The sequence below is a fragment of the Chiloscyllium punctatum genome, chromosome 3 (assembly GCF_047496795.1).
Source record: "Chiloscyllium punctatum isolate Juve2018m chromosome 3, sChiPun1.3, whole genome shotgun sequence".
Classification (NCBI taxonomy): Eukaryota; Metazoa; Chordata; class Chondrichthyes; order Orectolobiformes; family Hemiscylliidae; genus Chiloscyllium; species Chiloscyllium punctatum.
Genome location: NC_092741.1, coordinates 24,745,041 through 24,768,123, shown reverse-complemented (window position 1 = coordinate 24,768,123; position 23,083 = coordinate 24,745,041). Strand labels below are relative to the sequence as shown.

The following is a 23,083-nucleotide window of genomic DNA, read 5'->3' as shown; positions in this document are numbered from 1 at the left end:
CTGGAGGAAATGATCCCTGGCATCGGGAAAGTGGTCCAGGGAAAGGTCTGGGAGAGATTACAACTGGGAAAGGGGAAGAGAAGCCTGGAGCAGGGAGTGGTGAAGGGATGGGAGTAGGAGCTGGAATGACACTTGGATAGACCAGAGGGTGGGAATGGAGGGACAGTCTCGAGGGGTTGAATACCCTATTCTGCCACCTTTACTCAGAAAAAAACTTACAAAACATTAAATCCTTACATTTAGCTGGGCTTCACCAACCAAAATGTGAAAATACATCAGGTTTGAGCTGACAGATCTCACAAGAGGAGTCACAGTCTTGCTGCCTGTGTCAGTGGTTATAATCACATCTGTTGGGCGGAAAAACGTTTCGTTGTTGGAGTTTGGAAAATGCAGTCGGGGGGGAAAGAGGAAAAGTGTGTAAAATTGGATTGAATGTCAGAGGGCTCCATCACCAGGTTTACAGCAGAACAACAGTCAAAATTGATGAAGGGAATGCTGAGAGAGGGGTTCAACCCATCGGGCCATCCCCACCCCAGGGGAAAATATTCATGGATGATTCTGAAGAAAGATAAACATCAGAAAGAGGGAGTGATCCTCACCACGTTATGTTTACAGTTGTGCAGATGAGTCTTTTCCCCAGGGTGGGGGAGTCGAGAACTCGAGGGTATAGGTTGAGGATGAGAGGGGGACAGATATAAAAGGGATCTAAGGGGCAATTTTTTCATGCCGAGGGTGGTGTGTCTATGGAATAAGCTGCCAGAGAAAGTGGTGGAGGCTGGTAAAAGGCATTTGGATGGGTATGTGAATAGGAAGGGTTTAGAGGGATACGGGCCAAGTGTTGGTAAATGGGACCTGACTAGATTGGGATATCTGGTCGGCATGGACTAGTTGGACCGAAGGGTCTGTTTCCGTGCTGTCCATCTCTATGACAGTGAAAGAGTGACCCCGCCAGAGTCAATGCCATGTGAACACTAATGCAGTGATAAACTGTGCCAGGGGAAGTGTACCCCAGTGACAGGCTGTGTCAGGAGCTGGCTATCAGTGGGAGTAGTTTTGAAGTTGGGGGGGAAATCATTCAGCCAGTCTCAGCATATCTCAGGGAAGGAAGGAAATACACAAACAGGATCTTTGTGAGATGCTCCAATCATTGGACAGTGAACAGCCCACCGGCCTTACCCTGCTACTGTGAGTAAACGGTGGTCTGTCCATGGTCAGGGAGCAGAATGGCCCCCCTGTTCAAACTGAATGAAGGAAAAGCTGCAGGAAACCCAGGAAATGAAGATGTACAAAACTGAACCCCAAGGGTGAAATCGTTTTCTCCTCATCACCAGTGACTGGGAAATCAATCTTCCAATCCAATGGATTCCCAAACCGGGAAGAGTGACAACCCTGACCATGTGAGTGGGTAGCAATTACAAAAACAGCTTTCCCAAGTGTTCAGTGTTCCCAGGAGCCAGCACACAGAGGGTTAAGGATTTCTGAATCCATTGTAAAGTCAGAGCTAAGAGAAATTTCCATAATTAATCAGCTGGAATGTTCCTCCACCATGACGTTCCTACCTAAGGATAAACTATATTCAAAACCATCTTCATCAAAGAGTATATAATGAGTGTAACTCTGTGCTCAAACTGCAGATCCATCTGAAGGTGCTGAGAGTCAGTCAGTGCGTTCACCAGTGATCTGAGAGAACACCAAGATGCTGAGAATCTTCTTGACTGTGTCTGTCCTCTTTGGACATCAAATTGCTGCACGGGAAACAGAGCAGGAGGTGATCGAACTCTGTGAGGATGTTGACTGTCTCAAGCCGGATCAAGTCATCCAGGACAAGGTCAGTACAGCTCAGAGTTCCCTCTGTTCTGTCATGTTTGTACCAGTGGAAATTATTCCATGTTGTTTTTAGTCCCTAACCTGCAGTGCACCGACAGTGCACATCCCAACCCTGAACCATGAGACTGGACTGAAATTACTCCTCGGCCTCATTAACACTTTCTCCATGAGCTGCTATCACCTGCCTGGCTCCCACTGCCAGCTTGTGCAGTAAGAAGAATATCAGGGCTTCCATCTCCAGCAACAGGTGAAGGGAGGGGTCAGTGTGCTCACAGAGAGGGGGACAACACAAGGACTGTAGAGTCAGGGAGCTCTCCTACTGCTCCTGTCTTCACTCAATCTAACCCTGTTTCTGAAAGGCAGTTCTGTCCTTTTTGGAAGAGGCCAAGTCTGGTCTTGAGGGAAATCCTCTGATTTCCAAGCCTGGATAGACCCCTAATTCGAGGTTTTTTTTTAACTGAATTCAAATTCTATCATCTACCCTCGTGGGGTTCACTCCAGGTCCCCAGAACATGACCTGGCACTCTGGATTAATAGTGTCTCAATTAGAGAGGTGCTGGAAAAGCACGGCAGGTCAGGCAGCATCAAGGAGCAGGAAAATTGACGTTTCGGGCAAAAGCCCTTCCTGATCAAGGGCTTTTGCCTGAAACATTGATTTTCCTGCTTCTCGGATCCTGCCTGACGTGCTGTGCTTTTCCAGCACCACTCTAATCTAGACACTGATTTCCAGCATCTGCAGTCCTCACTTTTGCCTCTCTGGATTGTGCCTTGTGATCAATCCCATGAGGCCATCACCTGCCCCAATTCAGCAGGCTGTAAGTAATGGTGTTTTTATCCTTTCATTCAGTGAAGGTGTCGCTGGCATGGCTGAGATTTGTTGCCCATGCCTCATTCCCAAATGCATTTCTCTGTTTAAATAATGTGTTAAAACACACAGAGAGATACACAACATAGGGACATGTCGTCATTGACATTGGCTCAATGTAGAAGGATTTCAATAACATTCTCTAAATGTTGCTATTGCAAACCCAAAGGGAAGCAGCAAGGTGAGTCTAACACGACAACATGAAAGATGAAAGAGTGAGAGAGAAAGGGAATGAATCAGAAAATGCTGCTGTCAGGAATTCCATTAAAAACTTCAAACCCCTGTTTCAGGTTCAGTTGCTCCAGAACATGAAGACTCTTGCACACCTGAACACCTGGTCCAGTTCTTTCAGCATTGACATACTTTGGTAGAAGTTCAGTTATATTAAACAGTAATACATATTTTACTCTCATTTTAGGATTATGATGAAATAGAATTTCCACACATTCAATGGGCTGAAACAGCAGTTCATGTTTCGGATTTGAAGACAGATTTGGAGGGAAAAATGGAAATCAGCCTGGATAAGCTGTTCAATTATGCATTTTTCGGCAATGCTGATGGTATGTCAGATATTCCATCAAAGTAACGACAGAATATGAAATGACTTTTTACTCTTTCGCATTTCTTGCTTGATACGTTCTGCATTGACAAAAAATTCCACAAGGTTGTCACTATTCATCAAATTTTAAAATATATTTATTTCATAAAAGAATTTTTAAAATATTTGAAAAGATATTATTATAAATAGCAAGATGAATGATTCAAGCCTTTTCCCAGCAATATCCTTGCAATATTGACACTCAAACTCAGTAAAGTGTCACTCACATCTTCACTCTTTAATGTTTACTCAATCGATAAGGACACAAACTTTTGCAGGTGTCAACTTTCTGCACATCCACTAATTGTGATTCCCTCCATCTCTCCCAAAAACACACAGACTAACTTATCGACTTCTCTTTGACATTGAATACTTTGAGGCAGTTGGCCACCAGATTGCCTAAAACTAAGCTGCTATTTTGCTTTTAAACAGACTCAGAAGTGACATGACACCAGGGTATAGCCCAGCAGGTTGATTTGAAATCACAAACTTTCAGAAAGTTGCTTCTTCGTCAGGTTCACCTGACATGTGATTCTGTCCTTGTCCACCCTAGTCCAACATCAGCACCTTCATGTCTTTTGAATAGAATCTCCTTATGGCCCCTGCCCTCATTCTATAGATCATTACACAATCTAAATTTTGTAAATTCTCCATTTAGAGTAGGTCAAGTTCTTTCATGAAAAGCTACAACACCACCAAGTTGAAAAATAATGCATATCCGACCGTTAAGTGAGCAAGTTACCTTCAAAGAACTAAAAATGATAAAAACAAATTCAAGTTGGAATCCAAGTTTTTAAATCAGGTAAATCATGTATTATAAACTTTATTTGCAGATATTGCTGGACTGTTAGGTTTGGACAGATGGTCAGTGGAAGGAATTTCTGCTGTTCAAAAGTCAAATCATGTTTAATTGACTTCATCTAGACATTAGATTAGATTACTTACAGTGTGGAAACAGGCCCTTTGGCCCAACAAGTCCACACTGACCCGCCCAGACCCATTCCCCGACCTTTTACCCCTTCACCTAACACTACAGGCAATTTAGCACGGCCAATTCACCTAACCTGCACATTTTTGGACTGTGGGAGGAAACCAGAGCACCCAGAGGAAACCCACGCAGACACGGGGAGAATGTGCAAACTCCACAGTCAATCGCCTGAGGCGGGAATTGAACCCAGGTCTCTGGCACTGTGAGGCAACAGTTCTAACCACTGTGCCACTGTGCCTGCCTCTGACTATTACCATTAGCTGCTAATGGTCAGAGGAATGAAACACATTTGATGTTTTATGTATCAACATTTAAAAGGTGTATTACAAATTATTATGGAAAACACTGAGCAAAACTACAGATGTTGGTATTGAAGAGATTGGCAGCATTGATACTCAATTGTTTGATGGAGAGAGAGCAAAAAGTAGTGTTAAGCAGCTATTTCTCATACTGGAGGCAAGTATCATCCTCGGGCTCTATGATGCAGTGGTAGTGTCTGCACCTCTCAGCTTGGAGATCCATCTTCAAGATCCTCTTGGGCCAGAGGTATATGATGACATCTCTGAATAGGTTGATTTGAAAATATCTAAAGCACCATTCCCCAGAGATCAATATTGCACTTTCACAGAATGTTAATAATCTGGACTTGAGTGTATAAGGTGTAATTTCAACATTTGCAAGTGATACGAAATAGTTGGGAAGTGAATATTTTTGTCAGTTATCAATGGGATGTTGACATCACTGGCTAGACCCAGTATTAATTTGCCTGTAAGGTCATTGCTGTAAGTCCAAATTTAGATGTAAGCCAGGCCAGATATGGATGAAGGACATTATTGAACCAGTTAAGTTTTTTTATATACTGATCAATGGAATTCATATGGTGATCATTAGGACAACTTTTTAAATCCAAACTTTACTGAATTCAAAATTCCTGGGTCTCTCGTAAAGGGGTTTGAGCCAATGTTACCATAACCATAGCCTGTGTTGATTATTAGCCCAGTGATAACACCACATGCCCTTAACAGTAAGGAGGATTCCAACATGAAAGTCAATTCAAGTTACGTGGTACAATATTAACCAGGGGTGCAAGAACTAAGGCCGGGGGATATTTGTGCTCAAGTCTTTGACTTTGTCATTTCACATTCAATTGAAATTCCACTGTTACTCAGTCAACCCCATTATCCAGATAGCTATTCTCACACACCTTTACAGGTTAGCCCAGAAGATACAACTGTTACCCTTTACCTTCTCCCATCTTAGTTTCCAAAACCCCTACATTCCTGTCAGGTAAAGGGGAAGCATTTCTTGCATTGTCATATTCCCTTTTCACCATGTGATCAACTCCACATTGGAGAAATTCAACACTGAGAAATCCATTGAATATTAAAATGGTAAGAGCATTATAAGAGCCCATTCAGCCCATCATGCCGGGGCCAGCTCTCTGGAGGAACAATTCACTAAATGCTAATTCTGCACTTTCTACTCATAGATCTGCACATTCTCCTGTTTCCAATTATAATCCAATTTCTGCATATATATCTTTTTATCCACATTGGGAAACCTGTATGAGTGAAGACAGTAAGCAGTTATGTGTTACGCTATAGTTTAGAGAATCAGGGATTGATTTTGATAAATAATGATAACATATGTAGTTTAATGAAAAAGGAATTGGTTTAGCTGAGCGGATTTTCTGAAGTGTTCTTGGCTGAGGCCAGATGTATAAGTTGATTTCTTCCGAAAGAAGGAGAAGATAAAATTTAATGAAGCCCAGTGTGGAGTGGGGGGGAATAAAGAAAGGGATTCTCTCTGTTGCAAGTATCGTGCAGGGTGCTTTTGGAATAGGAAAATATTTTTGCCATATGTTTTGAAATCATCAAATGTATATTCTATGAAAATAATTTACTTTAACCTGCCTTAGTTTCAACTCTTCTGTTTTCTTTTAAAGGCAAATCTGCAAAATTCAATGTTTGCATTTCTGTGAAAGACCAGCTCATGAAAACCAGAAACAATTCACAACATGATCTATCAACACATAATGCCACCTGAGATTTGACTTGTCCAGTCATAACATCAGCTGGCATCATAATATTTGGCTTTTTTGCAATATTTTTGAAATTGCTGGACTTAAGCGAGATCAATCTCTTTCTTTTAAAGTAACAACTCAGGGGTGGTTCAGGACATAAAACAGCTCCATTATGGTGACATTCATTTAATACAACTTGAAGATGGATTTGAATGTTGCTAAGAGCTTTTTTGAAATGAAAGCTCTAACAGTGGATTATTTGATTAGGGCTAAAATTAGAGTTATAATTAGAAAAGTAAGATGTTCTCAAGATGAGATGGTTCAAGTTATTATTCAACAGTTAGCATTGTTTTTTCATTCATTTATGAGAATGTGGGTATTGCTGGCTATGCCAATTTTTATTGCTGGCTATGCCAGTTTTTATTGCTCATGTCGTATTGACCAGAGGGCAGTTAAGAGTCAACCACTATTCTGTCAATCTAGAATTGCATATAGACCAGATTAGGTAAGGACAGCAGTTTTCTTTTCAAAAGGGCAATTCTGAATGAGATGGGTATTTCCCACCAATGGCATGGTCATCATTAGAATTTGAATTCCATTCATTTTTTCCACCATGAACTCACACTCTACCACAGGCATGGCGGGATTTGAACCTTGGTCCCCAGGATAATACCTAGCTGTCTGGATTAATACAAGAGCAATAATTCCATTAGACCATCACATCCCCTATTAAAAGAAAGAAAAATGAAAATATAATGTCATAGGTGAAATTAGCAAAGCTCAAGTTAGAAATGATTGGGAAAGAGAATGAGAAAAATTGAAATGGAATGGGAGGAATTCTTAAAAGAAAATTAGAATGGAGAAGGTGGTAAAACGTCCAAGTTAGAACGAGGAAAACTTGGATCCCCAATGATACAGGGAACTTGGACAACTGGATTTAGTCAAAGAAAAGCCTCAATGAAAAATGAAGAAAGAAGGAGGGAGCAGCTTGGAGGATGATTCTGGTCCCAAAGAGGGATTTGATTTAAACCAAGAATCTCCACATAGTGCTGAAATTTACTGAAGGTAGAGTCAAAAGCTCTTTTACCCCATTTGAAAAGGTTGTTGAACAGAAGATGTGACTCTGAGAGGTCCAGACCTTAATGGGACAAAGTAATTTGGAAGGTACAGCTCTGACTGTGTATGCCAGATTGTCAGAAGAACAAGTGGAGTAGAACTGCAGAGTACAGCACAGTCAATGACGCAATGCTCAATATTTAGAAGCTTGTGCCTGAAGCTTATTAATTAAAATTTAGGATTGCAAGAAAGAAACCTAAATAGATATTTGTTAAATTTTCAAAAAACAATGCAATGCTGTGGTATCAGTGGTTTAGGTGTGAGGGGTTGAGCGACTGTCTCCTGTTCCCAGTTTGTATGTTTATGTGCACATATGTTCATACATGACATAGAATTCACTGCCTGAAATAGTGGTGTAAGCAACTTCAGCAACAATATTGAAAGATAAACATGTAAATAACAGTGTTTTCTTTATCTGCAGAAACAATTGTTCCTTTCACTGCACCTTGGGGATGTGCTGGATACGTGGTAAATCAAACATTTTCAGAGACAGTCTATGTCGGTGTTGGCATTGTTCCTGAAGTCAGAAGTATGCCTGAACCTACAGATCAAACGATTAAATTAAAAGAATTAACTCCAGGTCACTACTTTGTCAAGTGAGTTTTGTTGCTGAAGTATTGTGATTAATGTTTCTTTATGTCACCATCATTCCAGTCTGGGTCAGATTGAGATTAACAGGTCCATCAAGTCACACTGGGACAATGTGAATACAGTTGTGGATTGGTTCATTTCTCACAATCTGCAACTCCACCCCCTGAGAACATAGCCAGTCCTCCACATTCACATTACTCCAGCTCACAAGAAGCTGGCTCCTGGATTCTAAAAGTCTCATCTGCAACATGCTTAACATTTTTCACAGAACACTTCCACTTCATTTGAACAAAGGGACTTTGGAGTAGAAGTAAGTCATTCAGATCCTTTAGACTGCTTCACCCTTCTAGGTAATGGCAGATCATCCACTTCAGTGGAATTTTACCACAATATTCCCATATGCCTTGACGTCATTACTATCTTGAAGTGCATCAACATCTATCTAGATCATACTCAGTGACTGAGCTTCCACAGTTCAGAAGGCAGCATTCCAGAATCAATAGTACTTTGAAGATTTGAGAATAAAAGCCAATATCTCCACATCTCTCTATCCACCTTCACCTCTATCAACACACTGGGATGTGAATAATCAGAGTCCCAGGGAATTTCAAATGTCATCCAATCAATTTTTCCAACATCATTTCTTTACTGTGACATTTTCCTTTCAACTTCTCATTCTCACTGCCCTCTATATCTCAGTCATTTTCTAGACATTTTTTTTGTCTTGCTTCAGGTCAAACACAAGATAATAATTTCGCTTCGGTGGATTACTTCTTTGAGATTGAGCAAGAGATTGTTGCCTTAACACCATGCCACAAAGCTCTTAGGGTCATCGAGTCATAGAGATGTACAACATGGAAACAAAACCTTCGGTCCAACCCGTCCATGCCGACCAGATATTCCAACCCAATCTAGTCCCACCTGCCAGCACTAGCCCATGTCCCTCCAAACCCTTCCTATTCATATATCCATCCAAATGCCTCTTAAATGTTGCAATTGTACCAGCCTCCACCACTTCCTCTGGCAGCTCATTCCATACACGTACCACCCTCTGCGTGAAAAAGTTGTCCCTTAGATCTCTTTTATATCTTCCCTCTCTCACCCTGAACCTATGCCCTCTAGTTCTGGACTCCCCCACCCCAGGGAAAAGACTTTGCATATTTACCCTATCCATGCCCCTCATAATTTTGTAAACCTCTATAAGGTCACCCCTCAGCCTCTGACGCTCCAGGGAAAACAGTCCCAGTCTGCTCAGCCTCTCCCATAGCTCAAATCCTCCAACCCTGGCAACATCCTTGTAAATCTTTTCTGAACCCTTTCAAGTTTCACAACATCTTTCTAATAGGAAGGAGACCCGAATTGCGCGCAATATTCCAACAGTGGCCTAACCAATGTCCTGTACAGCCGCAACATGACCTCCCAACCCCTGTACTCAATACTCTGACCAATAAAGGAAAGCATACCAAACGCCTTCTTCACTATCCTATCTACTTGTGACTCCACTTTCAAGGTGCTATGAACCTGAACTCCAAGGTCTCTTTGTTCAGCAACACTCCCAAGGACCTTACCATTAAGTGTACAAATCCTGCTAAGATTTGCTTTCCCAAAATGCAGAACCTCGCATTTATCTGAATTAAACTCCATCTGCCACTTCTCAGCTCATTGGCCCATCTGGTCAAGATCCTGTTGTAATTTGAGCTAACCCTCTTCGTTGTCCACTATACCTCCAATTTTGGTGTCATCTGCAAACTTACGAACTGTACCTCTTATGCTCGCATCCAAATCATTTATGTAAATGACAAAAAGTAGAGGACCCAGCACCGATCTTTGTGGCACTCCACTGGTCACAGGCCTCCAGTCTGAAAAACAACCCTCCACCACCACCTTTGAGCCAGTTCTGTATCCAAATGGCTAGGTCACCCCGTACTCCATGAGATCTAACCTTGCTCATCAGTTTCCCATGGGGAACCTTGTCAAATGCCTTACTGATGAAGTCCATATAGATCACGTCTACTGCTCTGCCCTCATCAATCCTCTTTGTTACTTCTTCAAAAAACTCAATCAAGTTTGTGAGACATGATTTCCCCCGCACAAGGCCATGTTAACTATCCTAATCAGTCCTTGCCTTTCCAAATACATGGACATCCTGTCCCTCAGGATTCCCTCCAACAACTTGCCCACCACCGAGGTCAGGCTTACTGGTCTATAGTTCCTTGGCTTGTCCTTACCACCCTTCTTAAACAGTGACACCACGTTTGGCAACCTCCAGTCTTCCGGCACCTCACCTGTGACTATCAATGATACCAATACCTCAGCAAGAGGCCCAGCAATCACTTCTCTGGCTTCCCACAGAGTTTTCGGTACACCTGATCAGGTCCTGGGGATTTATCCACCTTTAACCATTTCAAGATATCCAGCACTGCCTCCTCTGTAATCTGGACATTTTGCAAGATGTCACCATCTATTTCCCTACAGTCTATATCTTCCATATCCTTTTCCACAGGATACACTGATACAAAATATTCATTTAGTATCTCCCACATTTTGTGTGGCTCCACACAAAGGCTGACTTGCTGATCTTTGAGGGGCCCTATTCTCTCCCGAGCTACCCTTTTGTCCTTAATGTATTTGTAAAAACCCTTTGGATTCTCCTTAACTCTGTTTGCCGAAGCTATCTCATGTTGTCTTTCTTGGGAAATGTACCTATCAAAACAAAATAGTGTGATGTTGAAGGTTCTGAGATGTCAGGGTGGGCATGAGCCATTCTTGACGCGGGTTGGCAGAAGGTGGCAACATTCTTAGGGCAGGAAACTGTCCGCAGCAATTTCAGCACAGCAAGATTCCACGAGCAGTCCCATGAGTAACATTCGCACAGTACCAACAAAGTATTAAACTCTCCCAATAGCCTGAGAGGAAGACAGGCACTCCTTCAGGAATTTTCAGTGATTTGAAAATCACTGTCTGACAAGATCCTTTTGTGAATCAGACCTTGTAGCAGAAAGGATATTTTTGATGGATTTGTTTTTCAAAGGATGCAGTTCTAATAGATGCAGTTGTAAATCATTAGCTCACAATTGAATGGAGGTGATCAATGTATCGCCCACTGACTGGAGAGCTGATAAGAGCCCCACATCAGCTCTCTCAGGGAAAGCTTGCTGCATTCAGTGACCCTCAAGCACTGCTGGCTCCTGACTGCTGAGGCACTGTACCTGAGAGACCAAGCATCAGCACTGACTCCGAGGCTAATAGGTCTGTGATACCAGGTAGAGGATTACAGGACGGTGTCATGGGGGTGTGGAGTGGGTGAGGTGGGTCAGCAGAAAGGGCAGGTGTCGGGGTCTCTCTAACAGCCAGATCCTGGTGGTGGTTTATTTTTTATTCATTCCTGGGATGTGGCTTGTCCTATCTCTAGTTGCCCTGGAGATGGCGGTGGTGAGTTGTCCTCTTGAACTGTTGCAGTCCTGCTGTCAGGAAGGCAGTTCCAGATACTTGATCCACTGACACTGACGGCATGATGATGTATTACCAAATCAGGATTGAGTGTGGTTTGGAGGGGATCTTGCGGGCGGTGATATTTTCATGTCCTTACTGCCCCTGACCTTCTCGATGGTAGAGGGCAGAGTTTTAGACCATAAGACCAGAAGACATTGGAGCAGAAATTAGGCCATTTGGCCCATAGCTCAGCCATTCAACCAAGGCTGATAAGTTTCTCAACTCCATTATTCTGCTTTCTCATGATAACCTTTTATCCCCTTGGCAATCAAGAACCTATTGATCTCAGTCTCAAATATACTCAATGACCTGGCCTCCACAGCCTTCGGTGACAATGAATTCCATAGATTCACTATGCTCTCGCTGAAGACGTTTCTCCTCATCTCTGTTCTAAAGGATCTTCCCTTTACTCTAAAGCTGTGCCTTTGGATCCTAGTCTCTCCTGCTCATGGAAGCAACTTCCCTACATCCACATTGTCCAGGCCATTCAGTATTCTGTAAGTTTCAATTAGATCCCCCTTCATCCTTCTAAATTCCATCGAGTATCGACCCAGGGTAATAAAACATTTTTCATATGTTAAGCTTTTCATTCCTGGGTCCATTCTCATTAACCTCCTCTGGACCCCTCCAAGGCCAACACATTCTTCCTGAGGTATGGGGGCCAAAGCAGCTCACATTACTCTAAATGTGGTCTGACATTTAGAGCCTCAGAAGTATATCCCTGCTTTTATATTCTAGTCCTTTCCAAATAAATGGTAACATTATATTTGCCTTCCTAACAACCTGCAAATTTACCTTCAGAGAATCCTGGACAAGAACTCCCAAGTCCCTATGCACTTCAGATTTTTTAATCTTCTCCCCATTTAGAAAATAGTTTATGTCTCTGTTCTTCCAGCCAATGTGCATGATCTCACACTTTTCCAAGATGTACACAATCTGCCACTTTTTTTGCCCACTCTCTTAACTTGTCTAGATCAGTCTGCAGCCTCCCTGCCTTCTCAATGATGCCTGTCCCTCCACCTATCATTATATCATCTGCAAATTCAGCCAGAATACCTCAGTTCCTTCATCTAGATCATTAATGTATAAAGTGAAAAGTTGTAGTCTCAACACAGTGCCTTGAGGAACACTACTAGTCACTGGCTGACATCCTGAGAAGAACTCTTTTTCTCCCCACTCTCTGCGTTCTGCCAGACAGCCAATCTTCTATCCATGCTAGCACCTTGCCTCTGACACCACAGGCCCTTGTCTTACTCAGTAGCCTCCTGTGTGGCACCTTGTCAAAGGCCTTCTGGAAGTCCAAGTAGATAACATCCATTGGCTCCCCTTGCTCTAAATCGTGCATTACCTCCTCAAAGAATTCAAACAGATTTGTCAGGTGTGACCTTCTCTTGATGCAACCTTGCTGATTTTGCCCTATTTCATCATACACTTCCAAGTATTGAGAAATTTCATCCTTCACAATGGATTCCATAATCTTAACAATGATCAAGATCAGGCTAATCAGCCTGTAATTTCCCCTCTTTTGTCATACTCCCTTTTTAAATAAGGGAGTATATTAGCAATTTTCCAGTCCTCTGGGACCCTCCCTGACTCCAGTGATTCCTGGAAGATCACCATTAATGTCTCCACTATCTCTTCAGCTGTCTCTTTCTGGGATGTGGTCCATCTGGTCCAGATTATTTCTCCCCAATCAAACCTTTCAAATTTCCCAGCACCTTCTCCTTGGTGATGGCCACCATACTCACCTCTGACTCTCTGGAATTTTTGGGATGTTACTCGTGTCTTCCACCATGAAGACTGATGCAAAATACTTATTCAGTTCCTCCACCATTTCATTGTTCCCCATTACCACTTCTCCAGCATTGTTTTCCAGCAACCCAATGTCTATTTTGCCTCTCTTTTGCCCTTTAGGTATCTGAAGAAACTCTTGCAATCTTCTTTTATATTACTGGCTAGCTTATGGTCATATTCGATATTCTCCTTCCTTATTCCTTTTATCGTTGTCCTCTGTTGGTTTTTGTAAGCTTCCCAATTCTCTGAGTTCCCACTGCTGTTCACCGCATTGTATGCTTCCTCTTTTGCTTTTATGCTGTCCCTGACTTCTCTTGTCAGCCATGGTTGCCTCATCCTCCCTTTAGTATGCTTCTTTCTCCTCGGGATGAATTTTACTGTATCCCAGAAACTCTTGTTATTGCTGTGCCACTGCCTTTCCTGCTAGGCTCCTCTTCTAGTCCATTCTGGTCAGTTCCTCTCCATGCCTCTGTAGTTGCCTTTATTGAGGTGTAATACCGTTTCATCTGATTCTACCTTCTCCCTCTCTAATTGCAGAGTAATTTCTATCATATTATGGTCACTCCCTCCTAAGGGTTCCTTCACCTTAAGCTCCCTTATCAAGTCTGCCTCATTGCGCATCACTAAATTCAGAATTAGCTGTTCTCTAGTGGGCTCCACCACAAGCTGCTCCAAAAAGCCATCTCATAAACATTGCTCAAATTCCCTCTCTTGCAATCCACTACCAACTGATTTTCCCAGTCCACCTGCATATTGAAGTCCCCCATGATCATTGTAACCTTGCCTTTCTTATATGCCTTTTCTATCTCCTAGTGTATCGTGCGATCCACATCCTGACTACTGTTTGGAGGCCTGTGCATAAGTCCCATTCTGGTCATTTTACCTTTGTGGTTTCTCAATTCTAGACATATTATACATCATCTGACCCTGCATGGTTTCTTGCTATTGATTTAATTTCATTTCTTATTCATAGGGAAACACCATCCCCTCTGTCCATTTGCCTGTCTTTTCAATAGGATGCATATCCTTGGATATTTAGCTCCCAGTCCTGATCCCTTTGCAGCCACGTCTCCGTGATGCCCACCACAGCATACCTGACAATTGTGATCTGCAACACAAGCTCATTTACCTTATTCAGTATACTGTGTGCATTTAGATATATCTTCAGTCCTGTATTTACCATCCCTCTTCTCATTGTTATTCGCTTATTTAGTGTGTTTGAAGTTTGATTCCTAACTCTGTCCGAACACTCTGTCCTATTTTGTGTTCTGGAGACTTTAATAATTGCTTCTGAGTTCTCCTTGCTTGTCATTTTTTTCATACTTTTCCATGCAGTTGAATCCACCTCCAGTGATGTTAACCTGCTGCTTTGTTTTCCACTGGCCTGGATACTTCTTTGAGTTTTACCCTTCGCTTTCCCCCAACTTTCTAATTTAATGCTCTGTTGACCACCCCATTTACCTTTCTCTAGGGAATATTAGTCCCAGCTTGGTTCAGGTAGAGACCATCCCCATGGTACAGATCCCTCCTGTTCCAATACCAATGCCAGCGCCCATGAAAAGGAACCCCTCTTTCCCGCATCACTCTTTTAGCCACATGATTACTTCCTTTGTTCCTGTTTCCCTATGCCAATCTGCACGAGGCTCAGGTAGTAATCCAGAGATTATAACCCTTGAGGACCTCTTCTTTAATTTAGATCCTACTTTCTAATAATCCCTAAACTGATCCTCTTTCCTCATCCAGACAATGTTGATTGCCCCAACGTGGACCACAAAAATTGGATCCTTCTCCTCCCTCTCCAATATCCTTTCAAGCCGGTCAGAGGTGGCCCTTACAGTGGCACCAGGGAGGCAACATACCATGCAGTTTTCTCTATCCTGCTTACAAAGGATGCTATCTATTCCCCTAATTCTCGAATCCCCTACAACTACCACTGCTCTTTTTGCTCCCCCCTCTTGAATGGCCTCCTCTGTCAGAGTGCCATGGTCAGCTGGCTCACCCTCCCCACAGCCCTGTTCCTCATCTACACAGACAGCAAGTACCTCATGCACCTTGGACAAAGTCAAGAGCTGAGGCTCATCTGTCTGAATACAGGTTCCCCCTATCTGCCTCACTTGCAGTCACACACTGCTGTCCCTGTCCCTGACCAAATTTGTGATACTTAATCTACCAGATGTGACTGCCTCCTGAAACACAACGTCCAGGTAACTCTCCCCCTCCCTGAAGTGCCGCAGTATTTGAAGCTCACATTTCAGCTCATTAATTCTGAGCCAAAGTTCCTTGAGCAACCAACATTTGCTGCAGATGTGGTCAATGCAGCTCGCAAAGGGATCAGCCAACTCCCACATCATACAGCTACAGCACATCACCTGCCCAGCCAGCTCGACTTAATTAATTTATTAGTTAGTTATGCCATGTTATTTTTTCAAATTTGGGACAGATTCCCTACCCGCCAATCAGGTCACAGCCCTCCTGTGATATCCCTTTTTCAGTTTAATTTCAGTTACTCCATGGGTTCCTCCTGGAAGTTAATGCCAAAGGAGCAAGGTGATTCGTGACATGGTAGATGGTACACACTGTGCCACTTTGCATTGGTGAAGGGAGCGAATATTGAAGGTGGTGGAAAAGGTGCCAGTCAAGTGGGCTGCAATGTCCTGGATGGTGGTGAGATTCTTGAGTGATTTTGCAGCTTTACCTATCCAAACAGGTGGTGTGTAGTCTATCACATTCCTGACCTATGCCTTGTCGGTGTGGACAGGCTTCAGTGAGTTATTACATTGTACCTTGTAGCTGGTACACATTGCTACCATAGTGTGTCAGTGTTAGAGGGAGACACAGCCAAAGCAGCTGAATTCTAGGCCTGAGCTAAGAGTGACTGCACTTGCCAATAAGGCTGTGTTGGAACAAATGTGGCTTTAAGGAGTTCGAGCAAAACTGGAATCAATGGGAACTGGGAAGAATCTCCACTGGTTGGAGACATACCTGACACGTGCTCATGAATGACCTCTCTCTTTAACAGGACTTGCTCAAACTGTGACAAATGACTTTCACACCACCTAAGTGTCAGGCAATTGTAACACAGAATCTAACCATCACCCTCTGATATTCAATGGTATAATCAGTGAATGCACCATGTCAGTGACTGCAGACACAGCATAAACATTCAACTCTTCTGCCATTTCTCAGTTCATCATTATCAATTCTCCTAAATCTGCCTGCAATTGAATCACTTTTGATATAGCCAAAATGTCATTTTGACTTATCTTTCAAGTTTTTGCAATTCATTTATGTGTTTTTGATGGATTACAGATATATTCAATTCTCCTCTTCCTGATGACTTTCTTATTTGTCCTTTATGGAAATTTCTAGAAAGAGCTTTCTCTGCAACTTTTCAAGGGCATTCATGTATTTGCTAAAATGGCCACAATGCTCAAATTGGGGCCGTTCCAGGTTTTCACGGAGGCTCGGTCGCACGGTGGCTCAGTGGTTAGCACTACTGCCTCACAACGCCAGGCACCCGGGTTTGATTCCAGCCTCAGGTGACTGTCTGTGTGGAGTCTGCATATTCTCCCAGTGTCTGCATGGGCTTCCTCTGGGTACTCTGGTTTCCTCCCACAGTCCAGAAATATGAAGATTAGGTGAAATGGTCATGCTAAATTTCCAATAGTGTTCAGGGATGTGTAGGTTGGGCGCATTAGTCAGGGGTAAATGTAGGATAATAGGTTAGGGGAATGGATCTGGGTAAGTTACTTTTCAGAGGGGTCGGTGTGGACTTGTAAGGCCAAACGGCCTGTTTCCACAATATAGGGATTCTATAAAAATGTAAGGCTTCTCTGATTCAGTGATCAATCATCTAGTTATAGGATTCCGTTTTCTTTGTTAGTCACTCTCTCACTAAAAATCTGCGCACCAAGATTTCTCCGACTGCACCCCATATAATGTTTAGAACACTTTACCTGCTATGGGACTGTCTATTCTGATCATCGATTGATTCTGTTCCTGTAATCACAATGGAGGGTTCTCAATGGGCTGAAAGACTAACTCCTATTCCTATTGTCCTGTTAATCTACTCTGATCTAGACAGGTTTTGTCATGAGGAATGAGAATTAAATGCCTATACTCTTAATTCTGTTGCAGGACATTTCATGAGAAATTTGAATGGGAAGGATATACAGAACTGGTGCTGGACTTCTTGAAGGAACTGGAAGAAGAAAAAGGAACATTTGAATGGAGATATATTATCGTTTGGTATAAAAAAGGTGGACTAACGCAAATATGGTTCACACAGGAATCAGAATGAAATTTTTCTGGCCGATTCTGTTACCATTATAATACTGAACAGTGAGATGCTGAATTCTAAAATCTATTTTATCTTCCCCAAACTACACATTGAATTAATCTAGAGTACAGTGCATAACTTGGTTCTCCTTACCTAGAGAAAGATACACCCTTATACTTACCTTCCAGTGAATGCAGTGACTGGTCATTAGACACATTATGTACATGTGCCTACATTGGGAATTTGACCAATTCCACCAGTTACATCTCTGAAATCCTGGGATCCTATTTATAAACACTGCTGTCTACTGGCAGTCAGTATTTTTATCTCAAACTAAAATTATGGCATTTGTTCTTCATTCAAAATTATTTAGCTATTTTAGCATCAACAAGGAACATTTCATTTCCCACTTACACTTGTTGTTGCCTCTGGTTCTTTAGTCCAATGATTCCCATCAATGGCTTTATCCAAGTTGCTCACTTCATTGGCTCTGAAATTCCAATCAGGAGTCAGTCGCTGTCAGCAACACCAACTCCCCCATTCCCCCTACCTTGACAACACCTCCGTTATGACCCTGTCAGACTGGAGAAACCCACTCAACCTGACACCCTTGTACTGGCTTGTCCTGAAACTTCCTCACCTCCCCACCAATCCCAGGAGTCTGCAGATCCCTCATCACTGACCCACTACTCCCCTTCTCTCCTATCATCACCCTGTTGGAACTGTCACCTCCCGCTACCCTGCTATCAGCAAAACGACTTTTCCCTTATCTCAGACTTGACATCCCATTTGACCCAACTCCACTAGACCCAAAAGCTGCCCTTGAACAGACACACCCAAGTGGTGAAAACTGGCTTGGAACTGACAACCATCTGCAGCCCCCAACACCTGACAAGCCCTCGCCTCACTGACCTGAAACCCCACCCAAAGTGACCCAGTTGGAACTGACCCCTCCTTCCAGACCTGGTAGGACCACACCCCCATCCCTAAAACTCTGGACCTGACACTGCCCCTTCAATATATCCCCACCCTTCACTCAACCCCAGAAGATCCACCCGCCCATTCCCCTCCAGTCTGGTCCCAGCAGAAATGACACTCCCCTCACCCCAGCCCAACGTCTTGACAGATCCCAAGCTTTCTCTCACTGACCTGACAATATACCCCTCCATTCCTGGCACTATTCTCCCCCACTGCCCTGGTCCCCCACCTTCCTCACCCTCTGCTAACCCACATTCCACTGAATGGCCTCACCCACCTGCCACCCTGCACATCCGCCTTCTCACCTTCTCACCAACTACAGCCCCTCCCCCTCCTGCCGATCATCCTCCCTCCTCAATTCCTTCCACTCTCACCTTCATGTGATGGTTCTCAACTGTCCTGGGACAGAGAGATCTCACTGGGGACTGTACCATCTTGTCTTTCCCCTGGGTCATAAAAATGCAGGTCCACCATTCAGTGAGATCATTGCTGATTTACCCCTTCAAGTCAACTTTCCCACACTGTCCCTCGATTGGGTAATCTGTCCAATGATGTCATTGCATTCACTCTAATTCACTCTTGGGTACGGAGATCAAAACTACTGATGTCATCCACTGCTACAACTGAAGTGAGATTTATGTACTCTTCACTCGCTTTGTAATAAAGATAAGATACTATTTGTTTCTCTAATAGCTTGCTCAAACTGCCTATTAATATTCTGTGCTGATGTAGAAGGACATCCAGGTTACTCTGAATACCACCATTTCCCAACAATTCACCAATACAAAATGTTCCCCTGTTATACTATTTTCATATTTGGCTACCATCATGTTTTCCCAAATTCCATTCCATCTGGCTGCTCGTGTTCCTTTTAATATTCTTTATAATCGGGATTTCTTGTCAAATCTAAACTTTCAGCCAGTGTTTCAGATTCATTTCTAACTAACCACCTCTGTTGTGCATTGGTGACATCGGTTTAAGGTCATTTTATGGCATGTACAAAGGTTTAAATTCAATTGTATATGGGGAGCTGGATCCTTCACTGGGAAGCAGGGATTTAATTTCCTTTTCTCTAATCTTATTTGAAATGAATGCATTGTTCACGGCCTGAGACAGGGATGGTCCTGGTGATGGATTATGCTTCTGTTTAATCTCAATCATGCTGGGTCAGAAGGTTTCATGTTGATGTGGTAAGAGCACATTGACAGTGGGAGGGATTACAGAGCCTGGTTGTTTGAGATTGGTCAGTGCTGGAACTGCCCTTTGGAGTATTCCTACATGAATTGGATTTGTAAACCATCAATACTCATTGTTGTGATCCTTTTGTAATCATGTCCCACCTTCAACTGAAAGTTAGTGACACCTAAGAATCAGTCAGCTTTGAGCTGTAGTGCCTGAGGTCAGAGGTCTCACTTGTGGAACTCTGCAGCACAAGGGGAGGGGGCAGGAGAGTGGGAGCTTACATTGAGGCTCAGAACCAGCAAGGGTCAGTGAGAGGAGGAAGAGGGATGTGGACCGGAGTCTGGAGGAGGGTGAGGGCCTTGCAAACAGTAACATTGGACACACAGAGTATTCTAAATACATGAGGAATGCATCCCCAGTTACATTGTGGGTACTTTACATTTGAACTGGAACCAACAAGAATGAAGAGAGTGGAAGTGGGGGACACTATGGTTACTGCCATCAGAAACACCAGGTCAGGGTGAAAATTCCACCCTGTGTGGGCAGTAGAATATTCCCTTTTCCTGCCATTCCTGATGGTCAGACACTGGACATTGTGCTGGAAATGAGGAGAAAGGTTGTTTCTTAATCCAATTCAGCTTTACTCAGGTCAGTGCAGGTTCAGAAAACAGCTGGATCCAGGTGAGGAAGGACAAGTGGAAGATTTTGGGAACCAGGAATGAAGCAGCTTCAAACTGGTCCCTAAAATGGAGAAAGAATCCCAACGTGAAATCAGAGTCCTGAGTCTGACATTAGAATAAAATTCAGCTTCAGATCTGGTCCCACCCACCCTGAGAGCTCCCACTCACAATACAGACTGATTAAATGTGTGATTGGAGAAATTATCTATCCCAATATGATTCCTGTTAACAGGCCGTTCATTCACAGGCTTCTCGTGTGGCGGGAAGAGGCCATAGTCTTCGAGTTTGTGTTTGTCTGTGTTTTTCTGTCTGCTGGAAATGTATTCTCACTGTGAAGTAAAGAGGGTGATGCATCATAACTCTCCGTCTCCTGTTCTATTCTCACTCTGAGGGAAATCTGGGCCACTGCTCACATCACAATGTTAACATTGTATACAGCTTTCCATATTTCAGTGAAATGAATATGTTGAAGTATTGAAGATTAAAAGTAATAATTCTCCAATTTCAGAGAATGATCCCACACTAACAGAGGGCATTTGACCCACTGTGTACATGAGCTACAGGCAAAGTGTCATTGGGGATAATAAAGTCAAGGACTAACATGTGTGGCTCAAGATAGATGCGTGTGGAATAGCTATCAGTTTAGCAACACTCCAGGAGCAGTCTAACCAACACCTTGTACATAGGCCAAATGTAGGAAGAATGATCCAGATGTTGGAGAAATCCAAAACTAGGGGGTCTAAGGATAATGGGTAAGCCATTCAGGACAGAGATAAAGAAGACTTTCTTCACTTAGAATAATATGAATCTGTGGAATTCTCTCCCATTGGAAGCTGCTGAGGCCAGTTTATTAGATATATTCAAGAGGCAGCTGGATGCGGTCCTTGTGGCTGAGGAGATCAAGGAGTATGTGGCAAGGGTGGGAATGGGACATTGAGATCGCATGATCAGCCAAGATCGGATTGAACGGTGGGCCAGGCTTGAAAGGCTTAGTGGCCTACTCTTGCACGTATTTTCTATGTTTCTGTGTTTCTATTACAGCATTCTTCCCAACTTTTATTCTGCATTTCTTTCATAATAAATGCTAAAATTCCATAAACTGTCGCTGCACATGAATTTCCTGAAATTCGTGCATAAGGATGCCCGGACCTCTTTGCACAAAAGCACTCTTGAAGTTTAGCTCCTGTTTGAAAATAAGTTAACTTTCTGTTCCTCCAATTAAGGTCAAAAAGTGTGGTGCCAGAAAAGCACAGCAGGTCAGGCAGCACCCGAGCAGCAGGAGAATTGATATTTCTGATAGAAGCCCTTCTCAGGAATGTTAGGAGGGAGGCAAGGGGAGGCTGAGAGATAAATAGGAGGGTGGGGATGGGGCTGGGGAGAAGGTAGCTAGGAAGGCCATAGGTGGATGCAGCTGGGGTTGATTGGGATAGGTTGGTGAGGAATTTGGAGAGGATGGAAGGAGAAGGAAGAAGAGTGGTGCTGAGTTGGATCTGGGTTAAGGTGTGGGGAGAGGAGATTTGGAAAACGAGTGAAGTCAATGTTGATGCCATGTGGTTGAAGGGTCCCAAGGCAGAAGATAAGGCATTCTTCCTCCAGTTGGTGGTTGGCTTTGATGTGGTGGTGGAGGAGGCCCAGGACTTGCATGTGTTTGGTGGAGTGGGAGGGGGAAGTTGAAGTGGTCAGCCACAAGGCTGTGGGGGTATTTGGTGTGTGTCCCCCAGTGTTGTTTCCTAAAATGCTGCATAAGGTGGCATCCTATCTCCCCAATGTAAAGGAGACCACATTGAGAGCAACGGACACAGTCAATGAGGCGGGTGGACGTGCAGGAAAATCTCTTATCAGATGTGAAAAGATCCTCTGGGGTCTTGGACAGAGGTGAGGGGGGTGGTGTGGGCACAGGTTTTACACTTCGTGCAGTAGCAAGGGAACGAGCTGGGTGGGGAGGGTGGCTTGGTGGGAGGCGTGAACCTAACAAGGGAGTCATGGAGGGAACAGTCTCTGCAAAATGCAGATAGGGGTGGGGAGGGAAATTTAACACTGGTAATGGGGTCTGATTGTGAAAACAGAACTGGCAGAAGATAATGCGCTGTATCCAAAAATTAGTGGGGTGGAAGGTGAGGATCAGGGAGGTTCTATCATTGTTGTGGACGGAGGAGTGGAGTTGAAGGTGGAGGCACACCAAGTGGAGGAGGTGCGCTGGAGGGTATCATTGGCACGTGGGAAGGAAAATTGCTGTCCTTGAAATAGGAGGTCATCTGGGATGTCTGGGATTGGGACTGCTCCTCCTAGGAGCAGATACATTGAAGGTGGATGAATTGGGAGTAAGGGATCACATTTTTACAGGACGGGGAGGGGGCGGGGTGAAGAGGGAGGAGGCATAGTCAATATAGCTTAAGTTGGTGGTTTGAACAGATATCTGTGTTGAGTCAGTTGCTGGAGATAGAGATGGAGAGGTCCAGGAAGGGAAGGACCTGTCAGAGATGGTCCATTTGACCTTAGGGTCAGGATGGAAGGTGTTTGTGAAGTTGATGAACTATTCAACCTCTTTGTGGGGGTATGGGGCGGCATCAATATAGTCATCAATGTAGCGGATGGAAAAGGTGTTCGTGTAACTGTGGAAGATGGACTGCCCCACCTATCCTCTGGAGAGGTAGGCATAGCTGGGGCCTA

At 43.5% G+C, this 23,083-nt stretch overlaps 1 protein-coding gene across 1 annotated transcript; it reads left to right on the top strand.

The window, feature by feature from the left end:
* The first annotated feature begins 1,648 nt into the window (after positions 1-1,648).
* Positions 1,649-20,755, top strand: LOC140456975 (uncharacterized). The gene is made up of 4 exons (XM_072550850.1): positions 1,649-1,828; positions 3,111-3,252; positions 7,839-8,013; positions 17,432-20,755. The coding sequence occupies exons 1-4, from the start codon at positions 1,697-1,699 to the stop codon at positions 17,592-17,594; spliced, it is 612 nt and encodes a 203-aa protein (XP_072406951.1). The 5' UTR covers positions 1,649-1,696; the 3' UTR covers positions 17,595-20,755.
* The last annotated feature ends 2,328 nt before the right edge of the window (positions 20,756-23,083 follow it).